Source organism: Canis lupus, chromosome 27, assembly GCF_003254725.2.
Source record: "Canis lupus dingo isolate Sandy chromosome 27, ASM325472v2, whole genome shotgun sequence".
Classification (NCBI taxonomy): Eukaryota; Metazoa; Chordata; class Mammalia; order Carnivora; family Canidae; genus Canis; species Canis lupus.
Window position 1 is genome coordinate 39,211,745 of NC_064269.1, and position 20,748 is coordinate 39,232,492.

At 48.9% G+C, this 20,748-nt stretch overlaps 1 protein-coding gene across 3 annotated transcripts in view; it reads left to right on the forward strand.

Moving 5' to 3' along the window:
- The window catches only part of ANO2 (anoctamin 2), a 343,823-nt gene that overhangs the window by 11,990 nt on the left and 311,085 nt on the right, over nt 1-20,748 (forward strand). For all 3 annotated transcript variants that reach the window (XM_025461920.3, XM_025461921.3, XM_025461922.3), the window contains exons 2-3: nt 11,457-11,623; nt 12,871-13,197. In XM_025461920.3, the coding sequence (XP_025317705.1) occupies nt 11,457-11,623; nt 12,871-13,197 (494 nt within the window). The remainder of the gene's footprint in view (nt 1-11,456; nt 11,624-12,870; nt 13,198-20,748) is intronic.

The following is a 20,748-nucleotide window of genomic DNA, read 5'->3' on the forward strand; positions in this document are numbered from 1 at the left end:
ATTTCCTTCACTGTGAAGAAACTTTTAATTTTGATGCAGTCCCAACAGTTTATTTTTACTTATTTCCCTTGCCTCAGTATCTAGAAAGATGTTGCTATAGCCATGTCAGAGAGATTACTGTGTTCTCTTCAGGGATTTCTATGGTTTCAGGTCTCACATTGAGATCTTTAATTCATTTTGTGTTTATTTATGTGTATGATTTAAGAAGTGGACCAATCTCATTCTTTTGCATATTGCTGTCCAGTTTCTCCAACACCACTTGTTAAAGAGACTGTCTTTTTCCAATTGGATATTCATTCCTCCTTTGTCAAAGATTGATTGACCATATACTTGTGGGTCCACTTCTGGGTTTTCTGTCTGACCCATTGAGCTATGTGTCTATTTTTATGCTAGTACCATGCTGTTTTAATCTATCACTTTGTAATATAACTTGAAATCTGGAAGTGTGATGCCTGCATTTGTTTTTCTTTTTCAAGATTGCTTTGGCTATTTGGGGTCTTTTGCAGTTCCTTACGAATTTTGGGATTGTTTGTTCAACTTCTGTGAATGAAGGAATTAATTTATAGTGAATTGGTATGATATTAGTTGGCCAACAGATTCAGTTTCTTCTTTAAAATATTAAAAAACTTTAAAAAAAATTTAAAGTGATTAACTGACTAGTGCGAGCTGGAGGAAGCAGATGAAGGCATTGTGAGTGTTGTTTTAAATGTGAAATACATATTTTATTTGTGCTTGAAACCCACACAATTCTTTGAGAGGCTACACTTGAATTTGATTTCTTCTTTGGAACTCAATGCTTTTCAGATTGGATTAGAGGGAAGAGAGGGAGAAATTATGAAAATAATGTATGAACTGGAGATACAGTTGCATATTTAAAAACATTTTTTTCAATAAAAATCTCATTATGAAGGATTCAACCAAGGCCCTAGTTATGGGACTTGGCTATCCCTGCTCCTCTGAAGTGAGGTGAAGTGATAAAATTCTGCCTGAGGGTCACCTTTTTAAAAAGTTGCTTTTTAACTGCATACCATATTGTGATGGTCCTATATGTTGATCTTGAGGTTTTTCCTGGAATGGCACATATTTATGGTTTCAATTTAGAGGAAGATACTTGCCTTTCTATTCGTTATGGCAGGTAGGTGAGCCTCCAGTTCATCTATTAACTATATCAAATTATTCAGGTACCAGTTAACTACATTTAATGACATTTAGTGTTTGAATTTACTTGGACTGTGTAGAACTCATTCCTACCCCCTCTGAGTCTCAAGCTTGTATTATTATCCAAGCTCTCCAGTATGCCTTAGAAGTCAATAAGCTGAACCAAAGCTGCAGAAGTGGAGGGTCTTAACCCCAGTTAAAGCACACACTGCTACTGCTTCTGCTTCTTCTTCTTCTTCTTTAAAGATTTTATTTATTTATTCATGAGAGACACACAGAGAGAGACAGAGACACAGGCAAAGGGAGACGCAGGCTCCATGCAGGGAGCCTGATGTGAGACTCGATCCCAGGACTCCAGGATCACACCCTGGACCAAAGAAGGCAGGCCCTAAACTGCTGAGCTACCCAGGGCTCCCCGCAACACACCGCTTCTATAGCCAGTGGACCAAGGGCTGCTCGTGGGGTGCCAAGCATGGTAGCTTTCTTTTCCTTCTCCAGTGACAGGCTTCCCTTGCTTCTGGGTTCATGCAGCACCCATTTTTTTTTTTTTTATAACACCTAGGCCAAGGCAGGTCTTTAGCTCAAAATGTTTATTTTGGCTGTGCTAAGTGGCACTGAGTTTTGTCCTAAGCTTACTTTATTCAAGTTCTTTTTTTTTTTTTTTTACTTTATTCAAGTTCTAAGTGATACTCCTTTCTTTCATATGCCAAGACCTTGTGACTATATCTCTGCTCATATTTTTGATTCTGTAGACCAGGGACCTCACCCCTGGAGGCACAATAGAGCACCTCAGACAAATTAAGTCCAAATCTTGAGGTGGAGCCCAGACATCAATATTTTAACTTTCTTAGATGATTCTAATTATGTGTCTAGGGTTGAGAACCAGCCAGTTCTCCACTGGTCCTCACTTTTCCCAATTGCTGAATGCTAATATTTTAAGTCTGGCTTCCCACAGCCATCTCTGCCTCCCCATAGAGTGGCTGTTGTGTGCTTCTGTTTCTCCTTCTCCAGAACTACTTCTCTTGATTTTGTCCTTTGGAATGTGGTGATATCATATCACTGATAGTCAAATGAGGACACATCTGGTTTTAAGTAAGAACAATTTGTATTTGGCTAGGCCACAGCAGCCTAATAGAAATGGAATTATGAGAAATTTAAAAATGTGTCTCTCAAGCTCCCCCCCCCTCACTAGTTATTATGGGATCTCCAGTCCTTTTAAAAAGTTTGACCCAGCAATTATGGCAATTATGGGAGTCCCTTGAAGTGTCTCCAGTGTGTTTGTGAACAATTCTTCAAGCTTCTACGCGGTGTTAGCCATCTTAGTTGGTGCTTGATATTGAGAATTCCCTTTTCCCAAGCTGTGGGAAAATACTTGTCCTGCTCCCAAAGCCAGTTATGTGCAAGTCCTCATGCTTGGGGCTAAACATACCTGGTTTAAACATACCAAGATAGGCACTCTTCCTGTCCTCAAGGAGAGCACAACTGACAGATGTAGCTTATTGTCTGTATGATACGAACTTTACTCATATCAGTTAACCACGTCTGTAGCATAGAGAAAACTTTTGAGCAATTTCCTATAGATTATACATGTATTTGGGATATTTTATAAAATTCTGAGGTTCATCCATGTTCCTCCTGTCTGCTGAATTCCTCGTATCTCATCCAGATCCAAAAGCCTATGGAGCCTGGGCAGGAAGCTATGATTACAGGAGCTTTAGCCTCGGACCCAGTCCATTTTGGGCAACAGAAATCTGTTCCACCTTCTTTGGAGAGCTGGGAATAAGACAGAGATCATCAATATTGGTTATACCAGGGGGAGGAGATAAGAGGTGGGAGATGTTTGTGGGTGATGGAGGAAGATGGGGGACATTGTGGGGACTCACCAAGTATGTCCAGGAGAGGAGTCAGTCACCCTCATAAAGTGTGTTTGCGTGCGTGTGTGCAAGCATGTGTGTGTGGTATGTATTAGAGGGGGTGGAGGAAGGGTTACGTGTTGCTCACCATTGCATCATTTTGCTCTTTTCATGTTGAACTTGCACAACAGGTTATGATTAGCTAACAGAACAGTTTTGATCAATTATGCTGTAGACTGGCCACTTCCTCCTACAGAGGGGAAGGGACATTTATACCTTAATCTCATCAGCCACTCTCCAAACCGCAGTGTAGGATGGGCTACCCATGAGTAGGTTTCATTTGGGAAACTCATCCAGATCTCAGTCTGTGGGTTTTGTTACTAAGGGAAGCATGTCCTGAAATGCTTATTCTTTTCTTGACCTGGGTTTGCACTTTTAGGGTCTTTGGTCTGAGCATCGACCGCAAGTGGTCTTTGTTAAAAGGCTTTTTTAAAAGGATGAGAGGTGTTAAGAATGTTACCAGGAAGGGACTTGTCAAGTAGTCTTGGTTAAGAAGAGCTGTTTAAGGGCAGAAGGGAGAATAATGCCAAAGATCAAAGACCAAAGATAAGAAAAAGCAGGTCGCTTTCTAGAAGCTGCTGATAGTTCAGTGTGTCTGGTATATGTGAGTGTGTGTGTGTGAGAGAGAGAGAGAGAGAGAGAGACAGAGACAGAGAGACAGAGACAGAGAGACAGGGAGACAGGGAGACAGGGAGACAGAGATAGAGACAGAGGGAGGGAGGAGTGGCCAGCAGGAGATGATTGATACTGTCAGGTCAACAGAAAAGATAGTAAGGGGCCTCGTAAGCCATGGTAGAAAGTGTGTATTATAAACCAAAAAGGTCCTTTTTCTTTTGCTCCTTCAATCCCACCACATAGCTGGCCACCTGCTGGGACCATGTGGGTGGGAAAGGAACATGAGGAGGAGAAGGCATGCCCTGCTCTCAGAAGGTTGATGATATGAAACAGCCAGGCCCAGCAGATGATTGCAAAGCACATACAAATGATTGCCTTTCTCCCCACAATCTCTTTTCTTCCCTCACCCATTGGAATATGCCTGCTTACCTTTTGTAGATGCTTCTCAAAAGCCATGTACTCTGGGAGGCCTTTCCTGCTAGCTCTAAGCAGAGCTGTGGGCTCCTGCTTCTATAGGCCCTTGTTCATACTCCAGCTCTAGCTTTTCTCTTGTTCCTGAAATTATCTCCTTATTAGTCTCTTTTCCTCATGAGTGTGCCTTCCTTGTGAGAACCTAGGGCAAGTCTAATATTTCCAATATATTGCATAGTGCCAGGAAGTAAAATCATTCTGAAATGAATAGAGATGTGAAAGATGACACATACTTCCACATACTTCCATGCCCCAAAGACGGACAGTTGTGCTTAGAGCATGGCCAGATGGCATGTGCGTGGTGGGGGTGTGGTGGAAGGGGTAAGCAGGCCAGGGATGCATGTTTGGAGATGAAGGAATATCAGACAGGTGGGCATGGCCCAGATCATGAAAGACTCTGTGTTCGTATCAGACAGTCTAGTCTGGTTTTCATTTTCATCTAAGAAGAGTGGAAACCACTGAATGGGAGTAACTTGGTCAGGTTGTGACCCAAGTATCAGAGGGAAGCAAGCTTAGTGGCAGGGAGGACAGTTAGCTTTTCCTAATCCAGGCTCAAGATAAGGATGTACACTGTGGCCATATCACCATTAGGAAGGGGATGTTTGGGGCATCTGGGTGTCTCAGTGGTTGAGTGTGTCTGCCTTTGGCTCAAGTCATGATCCTGGGTCCTGGGTTTGAGTCCTGCATTAGGCTCCCCACAGGGGGCCTGCTTCTCCCTTTGCCTATGTCTCTGCCTCTCTCTGTGTGTCTCTCATGAATAAATAAATAAAATCTTTTTTTTTTTTTTTTTAAAGAGGATGTTTGAGCATCAATGGAGAGAGGGCTATTTTTGAGTCAAGATAAGCAGAGCCCAAGAGGCAGATTGGCTAATGGTTCTTTTGTGTGGAGGGGACTGGAAGACCATTCTTCTGTTACTCTGGCCACAAGCAGAGTCTGAGAAAGATGCTGTTCAATAGGAAATGTTGGGCAGGGCCTTTGGGTCTAAATTTTAAGCTTGGAGCCTCAAGTTTTAACTGTCAAATGCATGTAAGAAAGCAGAGTAAGACTCCGGCATAAGTTAACCATAACAGAATACAATCCATCCGTCCCAGGATGCTTGGGGAGGGACCAGGTTAGCTTCCTCAAAATCTGAAAGTGCCCTGGTCTCTCTGAGGCCCACCTGGAGTCTTGTTCCTGGCCTGCGAGAGTGTGGATGCACTGTCCCCCATAAGGTAGCCCTGGACTGTCTGGCTTTGCTGGAAGCAGTGGCCTTGAAAGGCTGGTGAGAGAGGTGGCCCTGCCTTTCACTTCACACTTTCCTGCCCATGGTTAGTAAATGAAGCAGTAATTACACCATGAGGGAAGCTTTGAGGAAGAGCCCTGCTGCCTGGAGGTCCAGCTCCCACAGGACACTGAATCCTGCTGTTCTTTCTTGGAGACTCTGAAAACCTCCCAGGGCCCTGATGACTCACCTCCCCCTCCTCCCTGCCTGGTGAACCCACTTCTGGCTCCCAGTCTGTTCAGCCTGCTGCTGCCTTGCTCTTGACTGTGCCTCTTGGTCCCTTTGCTCCAGTTTTCCTGCCATCCCCTCCTGCCTGAACTCTCTGTACCCTCCTGAGTCTCCACAGCCTGTATGTGCTGGGCTCCCCTACTCAGAAGAGCTGGGCTCGCTCCTCACTCTGAAGTGTGACCCTGAAGATTCTCACTTAACTGTCCAGGAGCCATGACATGATTTGAAAGGTCCAGAGAGAATCCTTGCCCTGCAACCTCTCTCCCCTCACCTAGCAGTGCCCACCATTGGAGAATATTCCTCCCAGTAAAACCGGACCCTGGCCCCTGTATATATGCAGTGCTAGGGACATCTCCAGAGCCCTTTAGGGTTTCCAGAATGCTTTTACTTATGTTGTCTCACGATGCCAACATGGGCTATCTGTACTTTGGAGTGTACTGGTTTCTAAGACAAGACAGCCAACAGCTAAATGGGGGAGTGGGTGTCAGGAACCCCTGATGGTAGATGGGAAAGCATAGCATGGAACGAGGACCACAGTTGGGGGGAGGCCATGAGTGGGCTGGGGGAGGGGACAGTGTGAAAGGGTAGACAATGGAAGGACCTTGGAACAAACCTTGCCTGCTTGTTCATTTAGATTTGGGGCTCTCCCTGCCTTTGGTCTCTGTTCATTTCCCCTCAGATCTCTGATCCTGTGCCTCCTTTGTCTGCCTCTCTAATGCAGCCTCTGGGTGGTGGAGGTTGGATTCATCTAGAAGGGACAGAGTTCACCTTTGAAATAGCAAGTTCTAAAGGATAAGAAAGTGTGTGATGGTCCCTGAAGAGGAAGGAAATTATAGTAATGGGTGGGGGGGGGGTACACAGCTAGTGCTTCTCCTGCCTCATTTAGGAGAGCTTCCAGAAGGAGGTGAATAGTCAGCAGGCTGGTGGGTAGCAGAGAATGGGAATTCTGGGGACTTGGGGCAGAGTGACTAGGGTGAAGCAGAGAAGTCAGGGTGGGGCCTGAGGCCCCTGCAGTAGGATTGGGTAACAATCCCTCCCATTTTCTGTAGCTCATGTACCTCCAACGGGTTGTAATATTTCCTCTTGCTGAATCATCACCCTTCTCCCTCTGGGGAGAAGATACAGTAATGACACCCTCCTCTCAATTGTGGAAGCAAAAACTGATGTTGGAGAAAATACATTATTTTTCTGAAATTGTGGCAATGCCAGAATGGAGCGCTGAGGGTCCCCCCCGCTCAGTGTGGGGCTCACCACGTGGCAGAGTGATGATGGCGAGTCCTAGCAGGGTTGTGGAGCATGATGGAGAGCAGTGTGGTTGTCGATCTAGCACTTCTCAGTTGTCTGTAGAGCGCGCACACACACACACACACACACAAACACACACACACACCCCCTGTGCAACACCCATGTAGTCCCAAATCACGGCCTGATGTTTATTGAATTTCTTATTCCTGGCCTGAAAAAGACTGTCAGCTGTGGTCTTGAGCCACTTAGGTGGCAGCTCCTCCAAACAGCAGCCTAAGACCAGAATATGGCCTTCCTCAAAAAGTGCCCCTTCCCCTCATCACACACCCCTGTGGTCCCACTGTACTTCAGTGTCTTAGCAGATGGAGCAAAGAAGAATATTCAGAAAGATTAGCTCCAAAAAGAGGAATGGGAAGGAGGGAGGGAACAGGGTTGGAGAACACATGGAGCATCTTTCTGTTCCCGGTAGAGCTTTTCTGCTCTGGCAATGGAGAGCCATTGAAGGGCTTTCAGTGGGAGAGGGGGGCAATGTGATTTAGAGAGGTCCCTCTGAAGGTGGTGGAGGAAAGTGAATGAAGGCAGCAGTGGAGGTGGGCAGGGCTGCAGCCAGGCTCGGGCCGTCCTCTGTCCGCGCTTAGCAGGAGACCCCTGGTCATTTTCAACTGGTTGCCCTTTGACTAGGTGAAGAGGGCCTACCTTTCCCCCCAGCGCAATCCTCTAGGAGGCTTATGACAGTTTGGCTGGCTGAAAGGTGGGCCAGTCCCATCTGGGGGAGTCAGTCAGGGTGTCAGATCTGGGCAAAAGTTTGGAGCAGAGGGGTTCCTTTGACTGGACAGTCAACACGCTGCCACCAATGGGTTGCCTTTATTTGGTGACCCCAGACAGTAAGCACCCCACTCTCCACGGTTCCCTGCTGACCAGTAGAGTCCACTGGCTAAAACTTGGAGGCATTCCTGTGCTGACTTTACATGTGTCTGTGTGTCCCCCAGGCCCTCCTTGTTCTACTTCAGGTGGTGGAAGTTCAGTCTTGTCTGCAGAGGAAGCAAATTAGCTCTGCCTGTAGTATCTGAATATTTCTGTCGCTTCAGCTGCTTTTTGAAACAGGGATATGTTACTTTTGATTTTCTGGGTCCCTAATGATCAAAATAGCAGCTGGACAAAGAATCTTGTTCTAGCCGGAAGGAGGAACACGTGTAAGACCCTGGGCTGGGAGACGGTGTGGTGTATCCCAGACACTGCAGACAGAGCAGCATGGCTGGAACTCAGAGATACAGCAGGACACGGGGAGAGGCGAGGTGGAGACGTGAGCAGGCCAGGTTATGCAGGGTCTCGCAGCTTGAGAGTGGTGGAAAGCACTAGAAATCTCCACACATGTGGGTGTCATAGCTCAACATTTTGAAAGGACCCCCATGGCTGCCTTTTGGGGAATAGTGAAGGGAAGTTATGGTGGAAGCAGGGGGGTGTCTTTTGGGAGGCTATTGGAGTAATGCAGCTGGATGTGCACGGTAGTTTGGATCACGATGGCAGTCATAGAGGGTGGTGAAAAACAGATCGATTTGGGAGATATTTCAGGGAAAATTCCTAGGCTTGGTGACACATTGGCTATGGGGCATGGGGGAAGAAGGCTCTCAAGGCTGCCTGTGGATTTTTGGTTTGTATGCTGAGTATAGCGGGGGCATTCATAGGGATGGGGAATCCTGGAAGAGAGTCCTCTTGCAGAGCAGATTGTAAGTTTGGTTTTGATGTGTATGTTTTGAAGGGACTCTGAAGAATCCAAGTGGAGATGCCAAATAGGCAAGAGGATGTTTTGATCCAGGGGCTGGAAGAAAATAAGAGTTAAAGATAAAATGTTGAGGGTCATGATCACATAGGTAATAATTAAAGCCATAGGAGTGAATGAGAATATCCAGGGAAAGGGTGAGAGTGTAGAGAAGAGGCCTTAGGTCTAAGCCTTGTGAAAATCCATTCTATTGATCCAGAGTGGGGTGAGCCATGCCCCCCTGGCATCCACAGCCCAGGGAGGCAGCTAAGTCCTGAGCACCTAGGGATCTGTTATGCAAGGCAGCCTGTGCCAAGAGCCAAGTGAAAGGTCAACTAAAGAAAGATCATTTTCAAATGCGTTTCATGTTCCATAGGCTATGTATGATGGTTTTTACCGATCGAACTCAATTCACCGTTTTTCAGCTTCTTAGAGGAGTCCTTATGTTCACCTACCCCATTCTTCTTGATGCCCAGGCTTCACTCAAGATGCACAACGACCCCCACCCCCCACCCCCTGCCTTCATTTCCTGGTATAGGCCAACTGTCTTGGGTCTCTCCACTTCTGTGTCGTTACTGCCTGGTATGTCTTTCTGGACTTGGCACAAGTCAGCCATATACTGTGTTCTCATTGTTGGGTTGGGGAGGAAGGTGGGTATGAAAGCAGAGCCTCCGGCAGCTGTGGTCCATGTGTCAGAGGCAAGAAAAGAGAGCTCCTGGGATGGCTGGTAGGGCTCTGGAGGCCAGCCTCAAACCCCAACTTGTATCTTCAGGAGCTTGTGGCTCCTGGATAGTGGTTTGCCTAAAGTTTGCGGCTGACCTGAATCTGACCTACCTTGAGTCACCGTTGTGAATGTGAATGTAGCTGTCCAGGACGCTTGAGTGAGCATCCCCTTTGTCATCAGCTCAGGTATACAGCAGAGTGGTCTTGGGCTCCTCAGACATGTATCTGGAGGTTTTTAAGCCTTCCTTGGGCTGTAGAGCTCTGTTCTCAGTCTGCTCTGGGCCAGATGGTGAGCAAGCATGCAGAAAGGCATAAGGCGGGAGAGACAAGGCAAGACTGGGGACCAAAGAAGGAAGCCCCTTCCTTGATGTCCGGAGCTGGAGGCCCTCCATCACGCCACCAGCACACACACCTACTACTGCCCTTCTGTGTTCTTTCCCCTGCTTTTTAGAAGTTGTCCACCCTTCAAGACCAGCATTAGGATCAGTTCCCCTGGAAGCCTTCTGGCCTTGCTGGCCTTCCACAGTAGGGATGAGAGCCCGCAGTGTAAAAAAAAAGTCAGATAGGAGAGCTTTGCTCTGCTGGCCTTCATTGTGCTTCCTGCCTGCCAGCTCTGCCTTCATGAAGAGGTGCTAAGTGCCTGCCTTTGGCCCAGGGTGTGATCCTGGAGTCCCGGGGTTCGAGTCCCACATGGAGCCTGCTTCTCCCTCTGCCTGTGTCTCTGCCATTCTCTCTCTCTCTCTCTCTCTCTCATGAATAAATAAATAAATAAAATCTTAAGAAAAACAAAAGAGGTCCTAAGGTTTTCCAGTAGAGGGACCAAATGTTCTAGGGCTCCTGAACTGCCCAGCAGAGAGCTGGGCACGGAAGGGGCTGCTCCAAGGCCTGGTGACTGACTGAAAGCTCTGTTTCAAGCTACTTTTTGTTCATCCCTTCTTATAGCAGGTGCTGGGGGTTGAGCTGGATATCCATGGTGTGGTTTCTTCTTAATACAGAGCTCAAAATGAAAATGATAATAATTATCATAATTGCCTTTTCTTGCACCCCCTTGGGCTAATGACTGCCCTGGGTGTTTTGCAGATGCTTCTTTTCCTGGATTTCCCACTACTACCCTGCAAGTTTGGGATTCTTAGGTTATAGGTGGAGAAACAGGCCCAGAGAGGTCTCAGAGCAAGTGGTGGAGCTGAGGGCTAAGCCCAGGAGCCCTGTGCTGTGCTTCTTGACTGGAAAGAGTATTTCTTGGAAGTGGGGACAGATGGAGTGTGGTCAGCCTCGAAATCCTGGCAGCCCGGGGGCCTGGTCTGGGGCGTTTGGGAGCAAAGCAGAGTATTTCATGCTTCCGTCCCCTCCGGGTCTGACATTCTGCAATTCTGTCATCAGCCTGAGGCCCTTCCCTCCAGGGGTGAAGCTGGAAGTTCTCTGAGATAGCACTGGCTGCTGCCGCAGGTGTTAGGGGGCTGCTCTGGGGAGGGCTGAGCAGGGGCTGTGGCATTCCCAGGCCCTGGTGGAGGCAGCAGGTGTGGGGAAACCTCTCACTGGCATTGGAGGCAGCACTTTTGTCAGAGGAGGCCCCTGCCCTTGGGGGACTCACAGCTGGTCTGTCTGTCCTTGTTCTCTCCGACAGGAGGGGTGTCTGGCCTGGCTGCGCTCGGAAAGACCCTAAAACTTAAGCCTTTGGCATTAATTCAGGGTGTCTCTCCAGGGAGTGCTCACCCACCCTGGCTCACCTGAGCCACCTTCTCCTCTTGTCTGGGAATTATAAGTGATTATGACAGCCATCATCTGACGGAGCTCCTGCTGGTGGCTCCTGCTCTGTGTGTGCACGTGTGTGTGTGCGTGCTTGTGTGTGTGTTTCTGTGTGTGTGTGTAGTGAGTGAGACCCTCTTCCTCATCCCACTGCTTCCTTCTACACTCTCCCCTACCCTGTGGCCAGTGTGACCCTGGCTAACCAAGGCCATGAGGAGGTGTGGCCTTCTTCTTAGGGATATCCCAGTGTCCCTCCCTCCGTGACCCTAGTTTCTTCATATCCTGGGTTTCCTGTCACCTGAAGCAGCTTTGCCTCCTTTGTCTTTCCTTCTCACAGATATCCCCCTGCTCCCTGGCTCCCCACGCCGGCTGAGCCCTCGGGCAGTGGTCAGAGGGGGCCAGGATCCCAATCATGGACAGCAGTACCTCAGGGTGCCTGGTTCCCAAGCCCCTGGCCAGGACTCAGGCCTGCCCTCCGGTGGAGGGAGCTCCTGCAGCGGCTCGGTGAGTGCTGGCGTCTGGTCAAGGCTGGCCCTTTGGGGGCCAGAAGGGAGCCTCTGGGCTGGGGCACTCTCCACCTGGGGGGCAGGTTTGTGTGTGTGTGTGTGTGTGTGTGTGTGTGTGTGTGAAAGAGAGAGGAGAGAGAAAGAGGCCCAGGGTTTTTGTGAGGGCCTTTTCTTCCCTCTTTCTCCAAGTCTCAGCCACCCTGGAGTCTTGTGGTCAAAGGACAGGGAAGGGGAGGTGTGAGAGGCCACGTGATCCCACCTGTTGGTCTGCAGACTCCCTGGCTCCCCTCACACGTCTGAGGAACCAGACCTCTGCTGTGGCTGCTGGGAAGCTCTCCCCTGTGCCTGGTGCTTCATCTGGTTGCCCAGGTGACCTCTCAGGTGGCTGCAGAGGCAGCTGGGTATCAAACCAGTAATAAACAGGGAAACACCCAAAGGGAGGGAGGCAGGTCCCTCTCCTGCTCCGCCTTGTTCTTTTCCCTCCTCTCCTCTCAACCTCCCACCTCCAGGCTGGCTGAGAGCAGAAGTCGGTCCCCCTGCTGTGGTCTCTGGCAGGGTCCCTACTGGTGGCTGCAGAGGAAGGGGAGGAGGAGGATGTGGGGCTGAGAGGGGCATAGTGTAGAGTGAATCCCTGTGGGGTGGGGCTGGGGTGGGCCAGGTGACAAGAAATTGGCCTTTGTTCCAATGGATCCAGAGAACTTGCCGGTGAGTAACCTATGTGTGTAAGCATGCATGTGTTTGCAGGCTGGCCAGCAGATCTGCAGGGAGATGGGTATGGGTGGCTGTGTCACAGTGCATGCAGCGGGCTATGTGTGTCAGGGTGCCCTGGGCTGGCGTGTGCATGCACAGATGTGTGCGCAGGAGAGCTGATGCTAGGTGCTGTGTGTAGGTGGGCTGTGTGTGTGTGCAGAAGTGTCATGGGGCTCTGGGGTGCAGGCACGTGTGGATGCACAGGGCTTTGCTGCTGTGTGTATAGACCGTGCATGCGAGCATCCGTATGTGTGTGGTTGCCAGAGGGGGGATGAAGGCAATGGTGTCCAGGCTGTGGACAGGTGCGTGGAGGGCGGTGTGGGCTGGGGGGTGGCAGAGGAACTTAGGTCACTCTGTCCTTTCACTGGGAGAGTCAGGGCCTCTGGGCCTGAGGGGTTGGCTTCCTAGTTCGCTTCCCTGACCCAGAGGTTAGCCTCCTCTGTCTCTCATTCTTCCTCACCAGAACTCAGTCCCTGTCCTGTTCTCTCTGACCAGGTCATCAACAACTACCTGGATGCCAGCGAGCCAGTGTCCTCAGAGGCCCGTCTGAGCCGCATGCACTTCCATGACAACCAGAGGAAGGTCGACTATGTGCTTGCTTACCATTACCGGAAACGTGGGGTGCACCCTGGCCAGGGTTCCCCTGGCCATTCACTGGCGATTGTCTCCAATGGGGAGACAGGCAAGGAACCTCGTGCTGGGGGCCACGGTGACATTGAGCTGGGGCCGCTCGATGCCCTGGAGGAGGAGAGGAAGGAGCAGCGGGAGGAGTTTGAGCACAACCTGATGGAGGCCGGGCTGGAGCTCGAGAAGGACTTGGAGGTAAGGTCCAGCAGGTGGTAAAGGACTGTGGGATGGGTTGGCCCTGCGGGGCTGGGCTTTTGGTGTTTGGTGTCACCTGCAGGGAGTGTTGGCTTTGTTCTGGAAGGTGACATTTTTTTATCTGCTGGGCAAAACAGATTCGAAAACTTGAGAAAGAGTATAGCTGGTGCCTCTGATCCCAGGTGGTGGTGGTGGTAGGGATGTGCCAGTTTGTTCTGTGGGCGCTGGCCTAGTTAGAGATTGGAGGCAAGACATTTCTTCCTGGTGTTCAAAGACCCCGTCCTGTGGACTTCTTCAAATGGTTTCCTTTGGATGAAGACCCAGATTGCCTGTTGAACTTTGGATCACATTCCTCTATAGGAGATACACTAAGGAATGTGCTTGCCTGGGGCCCTCTGAGGGAGGTGGTTAATTGGCATCTGAACATTGGACATGTTTTTATCAACTTGTGAGCTACATATGTCCTCACCTCTGGTCAGTAGCAGCCTAAGGGAATCTATGGAAATCCATTTATCTACATATTCATCTGTCCATCTTTCCATACATTCATTTATCCATCGATCCATTTCTTCATATCACAGTGATCTTTTAGAGATGACCTGCCCTAAACATCCTCTCCAGACTCATCTTCTACCCATCCTACCCTCTCGCACCTGCTCCAGCCCATTGGCCTTATCTTGGTTGTGTGTTGGTTACCCTTACCTCAGGGCCTTTGCACTGGTTGTCCTTTCTGCCTTGGGTACCCTTCCCCAAACCCATGCATGTTCAGTCTCTCACTTCAGACTTCTGTGTAAATGTCACCTCTTTCCAGACATCTTCCTGACCATCCTAACTAAGATCCTTCCACCCTATCCCTCCATTCCTTGACTGTGCTTTAGTTTGCTTCATCACACTTAGCATTACTACCTGAAACAACATGATGGATTTTTGTTTTTTATCTGTGCCCCAACCAGCTTCATGAAGGCAGGGGTCTTGTTTGGTTCATTCCTGTATTCTCAGTACCTACGACAGAGTCTGAAGAACAAAGTGTAGTAGGTGCTTTAGTTAGTTGAATGAATAAGTGATTTCCCTGAATCTTAGGTTCCTCATCTGCAAAATTGTTAAATGCCCTACTGGGCTGTAGTTTTAGAGGTCCCATCCATAGATGGGGCAATGAAAACATTTAGCTCCATGTGTAGTATGTAGTAGGTGCTCAATAAATGCTCATTAGGATTATTTTAAATAGAGTCACGCTGAGGGGTGTGGTGACATTCTCATCTGTTTTATAAGATTCAAGTTAATACTATCTCCAAATACTATCCACCCCCCCCCCCCCCACGCCGCCAAACTGGAATGTCATTTATCCATTTCTCTGGCCTCAGGAAGGATGGCACGTGGCCTGGCTCAGACCCTTGTCCTGCTGACCTGTGCTGCTTATCTAGACCTTTCAACTAGAAGCTGCTTCTCTCATTCTTTCCACTGATGTAGGGACATTGTGTTCTTTGAGGACTAACTGGGGCTCCCTTACTCTCTTGATTTGTCAGTTTTTGAAACCCAGAGCTCGCTTGATGCCTCAAATTGGAGTCTGGTGGGGAGGCTTCTCGAGGTAATTCTCTTTGAGGATCATACAAGGAGCTCTTGGTACGACCACTTGTGGGAGGCTCAGTCCCCACACCTATCTCTGGGTGTCAGGGAATGGAGGCCCAGGCCTTGTTCAGCTTCTCAGTTGGGAAACAGCATCCTGCTCTGGCACCAACAAGCCTCACAGCCTTAGGTGAATGGCTTGCTCCTTTGTAGTCAGTTTCCATGTCTGTGTAAAGGGGGTTGCAATACATTCTTTATTGAGTTGTTTAAAGATGAAAACAAGACAAGTGAATTAAGTTCTTAGAACAGCAACAGTTGCATGTCACTGCTATTATTATTATTTAGAGTTGCCAGATTTAACAAAGTCAAGATGCCTAGCTACATTTGAATTTCAGTTTAACAGCAAGTAAATTTTTAGCATAAGTATGTCCCAGGAAGTACTTGGGACATACTTGTATACTGAAGAAAATTAGTTGTTGCTGATCAACTCTTAACTACTACTACTGTCAGTATCACTAACCAGCTTTGCTACCCATCAGCAGATTCCATTTTGGTTGCTCTGGGATTTTCCTGGCTTTGGCTCGGAATTACGAAGGCCCAGAAATAGCTCTTGGGACTGACCAGTGTTTGATTGGGGCATGGAGCAGGTCCTGGATGGCTGTCCCTGGTTTGTTTGTTTGTTTATTTATTTAATTAATATAAATTTATTTTTTATTGGTGTTCAATTTGCCAACATATAGAATAACACCCAGTGCTCATCCCGTCAAGTGCCCCCCTCAGTGCCCGTCACCCAGTCACCCCCACCCTCTGCCCACCTCCCCTTCCACCACCCCTAGTTCGTTTCCCAGAGTTAGGAGTCTCTCATGTTCTGTCTCCCTTTCTGATATTTCCCTGGTTTGTAACCAGCTGGAAGCACCTCCCTCCCAGCCTCTCCCCTCCCTCATCCCCTCCCCCTGCTTCAAAGCCCTATGTAACTCTTCTCCATCATGAGACCCTTCCAGGTTACTCAGCTCCTCAGAGCCCCCTTCTGTCATCAGAGCCCCCACCACTTATGTGGCCTTCATAACCTATAATCCTGCAGTGTTGCCTCTCTCTCTCTCTTCTAAAAATTAATTATTGTTAATTTTGGGACCTCTGATGCAGTGTACGATTAACTTAACAGGATGCATCATCATTATAATGGGTCTGCAGGAGGACTCTCTCCTTACTTTCCTAAATACATGCCTTGTTCTTCATTGTCTGCTCTCTCTGCAGGGTGTCCTGCCTGTGTGGTATGTTTCTAGGGCATGTATGGTGGTGTGTTTGCTTTGTGCAAGTTTTTCTTTTTATTATTATTTATTTATTTAAAAAAAAGATTTTATTTATTTATTCATGAGAGAGAGAGAGAGGTAAAGGCATAGGGAGAGGGAGAAGCAGGCTCCATGCAGGGAGCCCGACGTGGGACTCGATCCTGGGACTCCAGGATCACGCCCTGAACCGAAGGCAGATGCTGAACCACTCAGGCATCTCACTTTTTCTTCCTTCCTTCCTTCCTTCCTTCCTTCCTTCCTTCCTTCCTTCCTTCCTTCCTTCCTTCCTTCCTTCCTTCCTTCCTTCCTTTTTCCCTTTCTTCCTTCCTTCCTTCCTTCCTTCCTTCCTTCCTTCCTTCCTTCCTTCCTTCCTTCCTTCTTCTTTCTTTCTTTCTTTCTTTCTTTCTTTCTTTCTTTCTTTCTTTCTTTCTTTCTTTCTTTCTTTCTTTCTTTCTCTTTCCTTTCTTTCCTTTCTTTTCTTCTTCTTTTTAAGATTTTATTTATTCATGAGAGACACACAGAGAGAGGCAGAGACATAGGCAGAGGGAGAAGCAGGGGATGCAGGACTCAATCCCAGGACCCCAGGATCACGACCTGAGCCAAAGGCAGACACTCAACCACTGAGCCAGGTGTCTCTGTGCAAGTTTTTCATTTAAAAAATAGGCTTTATTGTTTAGAGCAGTTTCAGATTTACAGAGAAACTAAATAGTGTTCCCATATACTCCATACCCAGTTTCCTCTACTGCCAACACCTATGTTAATAGGGTTCTTTTGTCACAATTAATGAACCAGTATTGATATGCCACCATTAACTAAAATCTCTACTTTCTTCAGATTTAGTTTTTACCATTTGTCCTTTTTCTGTTCCAGGATTCCACCCCAGATACCACATTCCATTTAGTTGTCCTGCCTCCTTGGGTTCCACTGGCTATGGCAGTTTCCCAAAACTGTACACATTTTTAATTTACCTAGGAGGCACTCTGTTTTACAACTCATTCTGTTTCTGACTTTTCCTCTCACCCTGTATTTTAAGACCACTCATGTTCTGCATGTGCATCTAATCCATTTTTTCTAATGGATGAGCACTTTGCAGTCACTACAGTCACCTGGTCACTTCCCTAAGGATAACAGGCACACATGTTGCCTCCAGCTGTGTGCCACCCCCACAAGATTGAGTAGAAACTGTCACCTCCTTCTGGGCCAGCACTACTTGATCTTCTCTGGCCCCTCTCCTGTCTCCCTGTCCATGCCACCCTGTTGGTGCTAAACCCTGGCTGGAGATTTATAAGCTGGAGCCTCTGAGGGCCTGAGCAGCTCTTCTAGGGACCTGTTGGGGTCTTCAAAACTCTTCCCTTTGTCAGGATGCCCTGTCTGCCCAGAGCAGCAGCCTGCAGCTGACACCTCACGGGAGCGGGGCTGCTGCCTGGCTGCACCTGGTGGCCGCGTCCAAAGCAGGTGTTGTGGCCCTACCTGCTCAGCTGTCCCTGCCCTTCTGGGTTACACTGCCTTTTAGGTCAGGTTTCAATTTGATTTTAAGATAAATGGAGAGGAAATGGGTTTCTATCAGAGACCCATTAGAAATTATTTGTTTAGCCTTACAGATCAAAAGAACTTTGCATTCATCAAACCCTAATTGAAATATCATAGGAGCCATTTCTGACCCTGGTTGCTCTCTGTGTGTCTTGACTCAGGATGTTGATTGGTGCATACCTTCCATTTGGTGTTTTACTTTTTCATTCCGTGGGCAAAGTTCCATGTATTGGCATTGTCTATGTTCATATTTTAAAGGCTTATTTATTTATTTATTTATTTATTGGAGTTCAATTTGCCAACATATAGCATAACACCCAGTGCTCATCCCATCAAGTGCCCCCCTCAGTGCCCGTCACCCAGTCACCCCCACCCCCCACCCACCTCCCTTTCCACCACCCCTTGTTCGTTTCCCAGAGTTAGGAGTCTCTCATGTTCTGTCACCCTCTCTGATATTTCCCACTCATTTAGTATTTATCAGATGACGAAATGACAGTTTGCATATATGCTTTCTTATGTGTAGCCATTTGATTAAAATTTCATTTAAATACATCACTGGAGGTGCCTACAGGTGGCAGAGACACCTGCATCCTCGCTGCCAATTTGGATACAGGAGAGCAACCTGTCTGGAGATAGGCATCACCGCCAAGTGGGAAGCTAATGTGAGCATTTGAGGGACTCAGCCATCTCGAGCCTTCAGACGGGGTTGTGTAGTGGGTGGGCTGAATAGACCCTTCTGTGACACACCTCCTCCCAACCTCTTGCCCTGACCCAGACAGTCAGAAGGACAGAGGCAGAGACGCAGATTAAGAACGGGGGATCCCTGGGTGGCGCAGCGGTTTAGCGCCTGCCTTTGGCCCAGGGCGCGATCCTGGAGACCCGGGATCGAATCCCACGTCAGGCTCCCGGTGCATGGAGCCTGCTTCTTCCTCTGCCTGTGTCTCTGCCTGTCTCTCTCACTGTGTGCCTATCATAAATAAATTAAAAAATTAAAAAAAAAAAAAAAGAACGGGCACCAGGAGATCCCAGAGCGAGGCTCAGTGCCATGCATGTGGTCGGCCCTGGGGGCGTTTGTGGACTTAGGGTATAAAGCCCTCCCCCCTGGCGGGTGCTGGAATTCCAGTAGGCATGGCCCACAGCTTCATCTGTGTGGGCAGCTGGACCTTCTGAAGTGGGAATGGTGAGGAGGGCATTGACAGGGAGGCCAGGGGTCCCCTTGCTCTGGACTAGCTTTCCCGGGCTTGAGGCACCAGAGAACGGACAGCAGAAGCTGCCTTTATTCAGGAGGAGCTGGCATCTCTGCCAGGTCCCTGGGCTGCTGTTGGCAGCGGCAGGCATGGAGAGGCAGAGTGCCAGCTGGGAGGCGCCAGGGGCCCACAGTTTCATTCAGGAGGCAGTGCTCTCCTCTCTGGCCTGGTCTTGGGTGGGGTCCTGGAACTGACCAAATCCCTTCCCTTTCTGCAGAGGAGACCCCTCCCCCCAAGCCGTAGGATGGCCCTGACCCCTGACTGTTCACCTGTAGCCCTGGACATCTGACATCTCAACCTGAATTACTGCACTGAGCCAGAGAAATAGGCTAGGGGACATCTGAGATATAGGCCATCGGGATCTCCCACGAGGGCTCATTTAGGGGAAAAAACGTGGGCCGAGAAAATTAGAATGTCTTCTCACTTTCTTAAAACCAGAGGCCACTGTTTCTTGACCTGTCATTACCTCCTGTTCCCACTTCCTTTACAGAAGAGTTTTTATACATCTGATGAAACAGTGTTTGAACGGAGCTGGGGGGACTTGAGGAAATTGTCCTTTATCATTAATCTGTGGTTTTAGGGGAGGAAACCAACTTTCCTGAATGCCTTCAGTGTGCCTGCTAATGTGGATCTTGCTTCCACTTGAGCTCCCTCATTTAGTCCTGGTGAATACCCTGCCAAGTGGCTGTTATCCTCATCTCTTGAAGGAGGTGAGGAAACAGACTCAGAGAGGCTAGTGCTCTGTCCCGGGGACATCTACTAAGTGATCCAGCTGGGATTTGAGCTTCATATGAGCTTTTGGGGTCTTTGTCATTCCAGGGGTGACTGCCAAGCCCTTGATAACACTGTCCTAGTCTTCCTTTCCCAGAATTCTTAGGAGAGGCTCTGGCCAACACAGGGCAAATTCAAATGTGGATTTAATGATGCCCCAGTCCACGCCGTTTCTTGGTGATGGCTGCTGTGCTCTCACAAGTGCAGGTGGGGAGCACTTGGTGCTGCTGTCGACTTGTGCTAATGACTGAGGACAATGTGGTGATTTCCCCCAGGCTTTGCCTGTGTTCCTATCCCGTGTGCCCCACCTGGAGGCCACATGTGGTCCTCACCTGCCTCTCTTTGCTACCCCCAGGGGCCCTCCAGAGGACACAACAGAGACAGCCCCAGCAACCCCTGCCCCTGGGACTGCACAGCTGAGCAGAGCGGAGCCTCCGCAGGGCTGGCTGGATCTCATCTCCCGGGGAGCTGGGGGCTCTTGGCAGCCTGGGGTGTGTTACAGAGAGAAGTCGGGGTAGGGGAAGGCAAGCCCCCCAAAACTGGGTACGGATTTCCTTTTCCAAGGAGTTTAAAAAATTAACAGTATTCTCACTTGATGCTAATAGCAATCCCATGGAGGTGGTTGGAGCAGCTCACGTCCCCTCATCATGAGAAACATAAAATGCCTTGTTAAGCTGGTGAAGAGCCGGGCTGTGCCTTGCAACTGCTCCCCCTGTTCTCTTAAAATGACTGTCCAAGGGCGGCATTTTGTCTACATGGTCCCCTACCCAGAGATGAGCAGTGTCAGGGTTGTGAAAGAGGTCAGGCAGTGGGGGTCTAGTGGAAGGCAGGCTGAGAGTTTCTGCAGGGGATGGAGGTGGCTGGGGTGTGGCTTCCCTTCAGGTCCAGAGCTCTCTAGGATTCCTCAAAAGGGGCTGGAAGGAATGTTGGGGCGTTGACTTGCCAGTCCCACCCTACAGAACAGAGGATGAGGACCAGTGTCTGGCCTGGCCGAGGCCCTCCCCTTCTCCTAGCCAGAGCATCACCCCAGCCAGCTGTGTGTCCTGCTATTGAGGTCCAGAGACATCCAGGAGTCATATCTGATGCTTGGTAGGCGATGAGGATGGTTCTGGGGCTGCTTCTAGCCTGATATGTCTCCTCACCGAAGACAA